General features: G+C 38.9%; 1 protein-coding gene across 1 annotated transcript; it reads left to right on the top strand.

Annotated features, from left to right (window-relative positions):
* Nucleotides 1-3745: 3745 nt before the first annotated feature.
* LOC148298584 (centrin-2-like) lies at nucleotides 3746-5842 on the top strand. The gene is made up of 3 exons (XM_088276772.1): nucleotides 3746-3852; nucleotides 5337-5458; nucleotides 5550-5842. Exons 1-3 carry the CDS (start codon nucleotides 3746-3748, stop codon nucleotides 5840-5842), a joined length of 522 nt encoding a protein of 173 aa, XP_088132898.1.
* The last annotated feature ends 261 nt before the right edge of the window (nucleotides 5843-6103 follow it).

The raw sequence follows: 6103 nt of genomic DNA, 5'->3' as shown, positions 1-6103 counted from the left end.
TCCAACCCCAACCCCAACCCCCCAACCCCAACCCCAACCCCCAACCCCAACCCCAACCCCACATCGCCAACAAAAAAAATAAATATAAAGCAAAGTATACTATTGAATTGGTTAAGAATTAATACAACTCTTGCTGTGTGTTTATGCATCTTACACGTTTATTAACTAATTTTGAAATAGCATATGCTGATATTTGAAGTTGATAAGGTATGGATGGTCTATGGATACCAGATATGCCATGCCATGGATACCAGATAGGTAGATAGTAGATAGTCGATAGATGTATAATAAAATGGTTATATAGATTATCATGATAGTCGATGGGTGATCCGAATCAAATGGGAAACTCGATTATGCGATCATTATGGTTGGATTTGACAAAATAGTAAATGAAGTCAGCGTAGAGGATAGTCTGAATGATGCCCGCCAGGAAGGATGTGAGTATGATGCTCTCCCAGTGAAATGCCCTAAGATTATGCGATGAGTACCAGTGGAAAATATAAAATAGTCTGTAGAGCCCCAGAAATAGCACGTAGTGAGCTGTGATGTTTTAGACGTCCTTCAGCTTGCCTATCATGAGCAGTTGGGGCAGGATCCCGAAGGCTTCTAGCCAAATACTGAATGACCAGATGAAATCTGTCGGGTTTAGTGATTTGTGTATGATTATGGCCATGAAAAGCGAGAACAAATAAATGTACACATGCGGGAACGAATCCGAATCCTTGTCGTAGCTGAGATTGAATGGCCGCCGATATTTCATCAAGTACATCGTGTAGGCTGTCAGACTGATGAACAGTATCTTCATCACGAATAAATACAGCGACTTCCACCCCAGGAAGATATCCAGATACCGAGTCAAATACACCACCAAGAATATCTATTGGGTCTTATACGAAAGGCCTACGCCATAAAGAAATAGCTTACCGACAACATTCCTGTTCGCCAAGATCTTCAAGACCAGCAGCAAGATAGCAGTAAGGTGCAGGAAGTCACCAAATAATTGAAATATGTCCATATGCTTATTAACGGTGTGGGCGTGTTTGCGAACTGCGAGGATTGAACCCGGAACGGCTATAGAATTATTATAATTCAACGTGTCAACGTGTATCGTTTTAATATTCCATTATTATCATTAGTATCATTCTAATGCCACTCTGTTCTCATTGCTATTGTCTTCCCATTGCTATTGTCTTCTCATTGTTAGATTGCTTAATGGGCGAACATTCGGGTAACAATAATTAATACTCTAATATAAATAACACATATAGTATCACATGCAGAATATAAATAATGAAGATGAGGCATCAATCAAATGCAATTAGCTTTTCATTGCCGAGAAATACGGCTGGCTTGGCAAATTTAAGAACTATCTTTTGTGAAAAATCCACTGGGTAGTAGTTGGAGGATGCCCTCTAACTGTCGATCAAGCCAAGTTATTTATACATTCTGGCCACCAGCTCTGAGCAGAAGTAGGTCTTGTTCTCCTCATCTTCTGATGTCCTCTTCAGTGTCGACTTGAACTTGAAAAGCTTGTCTAGACTGATGTCAAAGCCCTTGCCTAGTGTCTTAGCCACGAAGCCTTCGATTATTTGCACTTCAAGGGGGCCTATTTCTGCATTTAGCTGTCTCCACACTATCCTATCGCATTAGAATGGGCTTACTTGTCGGTGTAGTTGTACCATCCATATTTAATCAAATCCTTCCATGGGGTGAGACCAACGCCTTCGTTCGAAGTTGACTCATAAACAAACAGCTCGTTCTTTTTGTTTCTGAGGATGAGCCCAACATGGTCTACAGATTTATCGATGGCATACCATATTAACTGTTGGTGAAGACTCTTTGGACAGTGGCCGCCGAGTGCTGAGATTTGAATAAGATAATATCGCCTGAATTAGCCTGCTTCTCGAACTAGGAGTTCAGAATGTGTTCGGTTTTATAGAATTAGGGGACTTTTCTGGCGAGATAGGTTCGAGCCTTTTGTTTGCCTTCAGTCGAATTTATAATTTAGTTTATTAGGTTGACCCACTTCTGCACTTATTACGGGATTGCTGGCTATATATACAGCTGTCTGTTTGACTACTAGAAGACGATTCTCAAGAATTTCTATTCGCCCTGCACATTCGCAGAAACTGCTGAGAAATCCACATAGCGAAGGATTTCATCTTTCAGGGAGATGATCAATACTGAGTTACTTATTTTAAGATGGTGAAGTCTCCTCTACGATAGATGGCGATGTTACATTGGAGAAGCAGCTAAGTGCTCCGGACTTTTCAAGAAAGCATTGCCCTGTCTTTTTGTGTACTTCGAAATTGGCTTGTGGGCGTTTGAAATTGGCTTCGAGCCTGAATGTTTTTTAATCAATTTAATCTCCGGCCTAGTCCTGAATGGTTGAGATTTGGAGTTTGGACTTCTGCATGATCTTGGGGTCGACCATATGTCCAAAATAGGATGCCCTGACCCCTGATTTATACATATTCATTAAAGCATCTTTCGATTATTTGTTTTTGCCGTTCCCGGATTCCTAGCGCATTGCTATTTAAAGTATGCTCTATCGATAATTATCTACTCTATATGTACTCCATAAGTACTCTATATGTACTCACGATACGTATAATTATATGATATTTTAAGCAGCAATATCTGTTTTACGTTTATTATAGTTGCATTCATGATTAAAAGCAAGGACAACATGGAACCATTAGATGTAGTGTGGAGTCTATTGTCGGATATGAAATAATTTAAGATAGTTTCATACAATTTCATATAATTTCATATAATTTCATGCAATTTGATACAATAATACTTAAAAGCAAGCTTACTCCCAGTCATAAACAATCTTGAATATAATTAAATAAAAACTTCGCCGAAACTAAATTATGTTTACAAAGAGAATGTGATCTCCGACCATATTATTTAATAATTAAAGTAACTGCTCTGAAATGGCAATTAGAATCTCTAGGCTGAAATAGCGAAATATAAGAAACAACATATTTTATATAGCTTGCATCCATCTGGTTATTCAAAGTGTAGTAAGAATACAGTCAGAGACACTCGAATATTCAGATCAGTTAGCAACAGATATCAGCAAAAGCAACTCAATTTATTATGCATAGTCTTGGTCTCCATTCATCATCCTCCTATTTCATCCTTGTTCTGCATCCTGCTCTTTCATCTTATCATCATGAATGAAATACAGATGAGGGAAAGATGGAGTATGAATGACAAAAGTCCAAAATAGTCCAATATGCAGTCGATCATTTCCTAATTTGTAGTAGTAACAAAATTAGAAAAGAGAATAAATAAGTGTATTTATCCTCCAAAGTCCAATTTTTCATATAATAATTATTTTATATATATGCGTGCACATCGGGGAAAACAAGCCGATTGGAGCAAGCCATTCAAAACCATATTTAGCAAGGCGGAATTCGACATGCTTGACGCAGGAGAGAACGAACTAGCCACTAACTTGAACTCGAAAGCAGATCTTGGCCAGTCTTCCATCCTCCAAAAAGAAGAAATTATTGTCCCCAAGATTTAAATAGTCAGAAGAGTCACCAAACCCAAAAAGTTCGCGAAAATCGAAGCCAACTTTATTAGATTAGACGAAAAATTAAACCTCCCCAGATTGAAGAGCTATGAACTGAATGAAGTGGATCATGTCTTTTTAGAGGGTCAGGCACACAAGTTTCAATTTAGAGGCAAGCCAGTTATCACTCCTCCATTGCTCTCTTCAGCTTTCATCGAGATGGAAACTAAGGCCGGCAAGGATCATGTCCTCCCCAGGGCCAAGACCTGGATGATACAATTTATCGAGAGAGAACACAAAGAGCTTCTCACCATGCCCAACGTCGAGCATTTTACCGAGGTATTCTATAACTACTGGAAAAACAGAAGATAGTAGCTCAAATTCCCAATGCTGCGAGACCTTTGGAGACCGAACCCTGAATAGTCCAGCCATCTCCTTGCTTTCAAGCCTAGGGCAAAAGACAAGAGAAGTCTCAGAAGGACATCAAGAATCGATGAAGATTAAATTGTGCAAGATTTCTAAGATTAGTTTGTTATAGCCCTGCAGATATCTGAGAGAATCAAATTTCGAGAATAACTAAAACGTAAGCAACTGCAGATAAACTTTACAAATTTCCACAATTAGTGCAAGTAGTACTTCCAAACTTCAGAGTCCTTCACTCCCTTTGAACCATAGCTCAGACTCAAAGACAAATAGCGGTTGAGGAATTATCAGCAGGAAGTGGGCAATGCCAAGAAATATCAAATTGAATAGGAAAAAATGCAGTAGCAGGAGATTATTGTCCCACAACAAACACACGACCATCAAAAGAGTGTTGTTAATTTCTTGTCTACTTTAGTCTACTTCGCCGAAAGCTTTGGAGTCAACCATGAGAAGATATTTCAGGATAAGGGCATGGTTTTTCATGCTAACAAAATTTAAAATAAGCCTCAGGCTTATATCTTGCAAGGAGCAACATAGAAGCCATAGAATGACATGCTGCTGACGAGCATAGTCGAAAAACCTGAATGTCTTCGGTTTCAACCATACCGCCAGGGAGATATGGTATATAGGGTCCTCAATGATCAGTAGTCCGAATCATACAACCCAGAAGAATCCTTCGAACACTTTCAAGATAATGGGAATTAATGCAAAAAGCAAGATACTCGCAACGAAAGTAAAATGATGATAAGGCAACCGAATTCTCTGTTCGAGTACTATGCTATGGGGCTGAAGAGTTACTCCTTCGGGGATTTCGAATAGGAAGAGGGACACGATATTCGGAGAACGATCTCACAAAACTTCAAAAGGTTTCAGCAGCTGATGAGAAGTTGATGTAATCTGCCTAAATTTAAAATATTATCAATATCACGTAAGATTGAATCGAATGCCCACTTATATCTGTCTGTCTGATGCGAGATTGTGAATTTGTTTATTTTGAAAGTGTGGGCTCGCCTTGAAATTCAAATTAGAATCTCTTGTATGTAGATATCCTTGGTGACAGATTTTGGTATGATTATTTATAGGATATTCAAATTAAGAAAAAGTAAAATAAGGTCGGAAATAGGAGGAAGTAAGAAGAAGGAAAATAATTAAAACAGGGAGAATACAATGGCCATATAATAATTACAAATAACTGAAATGAACAATTAAATAAATAATAATAAATGGCAATAGCAATGGCCGATGATTGAGTAAGATTGTAAGATTGAGTAAGATTTAAAACCGAATCGTTTAAATTTATTTAGAGATCGAGGTATTCATATTTTAATTTTTATTGTGATTGTAATAAATAATATCTTATGAGTAAAAAACCTCAATTTGTTGGCAGACTTGCCGGCTTTGATCCCAGCGCCTACACCAGTGACTTTGTCAGTGAGGAAGAAGTCCTAAGCATTAAGCAGTCCTTCGATCTATTCGACCACGACGGAGGAGGATCCATCGACCCCAAAGGTAACCCATCGTCTAAACCCAGAACTCAAATAGAACATTAACTCCCTCGGCATCGAGGCGAAGGCTGAGGCTGTCTGGCACATGATCGCAGAGATCGATAAAGACGGATCGGGACTGCTCGAGTTCGACGAGTTCTTCGCGATGATGACCACGCGCCCCTCCGAGAACGAAACCAGGGAGGAGATCCACAAGGTCTTCGTGACATTCGACTCCGGCAGGACCGGCTACATCGCCCTGAAGGATCTGAGGAAGGTCGCCAAGGACCTCGGCGAACTCACCGACGACAACGTCCTGCAAGAAATGATGGAGAGAGCCGACTACGACCTCGACGGCCTCGTTTCCGAAGAAGAATTCTACAACTTGCTCACCAAGAAAGTCATGTGATTTGATTTTGATTATCATCATCCATAATTTAATATCTGTGAGCCATATACAATTATTTAAATCTGGAATGAGGTAAAATAATTAAAATCCACCCCATCCTCATTCATGGCTGATTAGCTTCAATAAGCACAGAAGAATTATGAATTTATCATTAACATCCTCCCACTAATCCTGTGCAATTTTTTCACAAACTATTTAATTAAATATTATTTAATTAAAACATTAATTAACTAAAAGATTTCAGCGCGATATAATATCTCC

Source organism: Brachycentrus maculatus, unplaced genomic scaffold, assembly GCF_059751285.1.
Source record: "Brachycentrus maculatus isolate JH-2025_06_01 unplaced genomic scaffold, ASM5975128v1 h1tg001838l, whole genome shotgun sequence".
Classification (NCBI taxonomy): Eukaryota; Metazoa; Arthropoda; class Insecta; order Trichoptera; family Brachycentridae; genus Brachycentrus; species Brachycentrus maculatus.
Note: the sequence above shows the minus strand (reverse complement) of the source record. Positions and strands in the feature narration are given on the sequence as shown.

What these genes read in the sequence shown, in the direction of transcription:
- LOC148298584 (XM_088276772.1), top strand. Translation starts at nt 3,746, where the DNA reads ATGGAAACTAAGGCCGGCAAGGATCATGTCCTCCCCAGGGCCAAGACC. An exon ending in CTCACCATGCCCAACGTCGA is followed by an intron (nt 3,853 to 5,336) that starts GCATTTTACCGA and finishes ATTTGTTGGCAG; the next exon opens with ACTTGCCGGCTTTGATCCCA. An exon ending in AGGATCCATCGACCCCAAAG is followed by an intron (nt 5,459 to 5,549) that starts GTAACCCATCGT and finishes ACATGATCGCAG; the next exon opens with AGATCGATAAAGACGGATCG.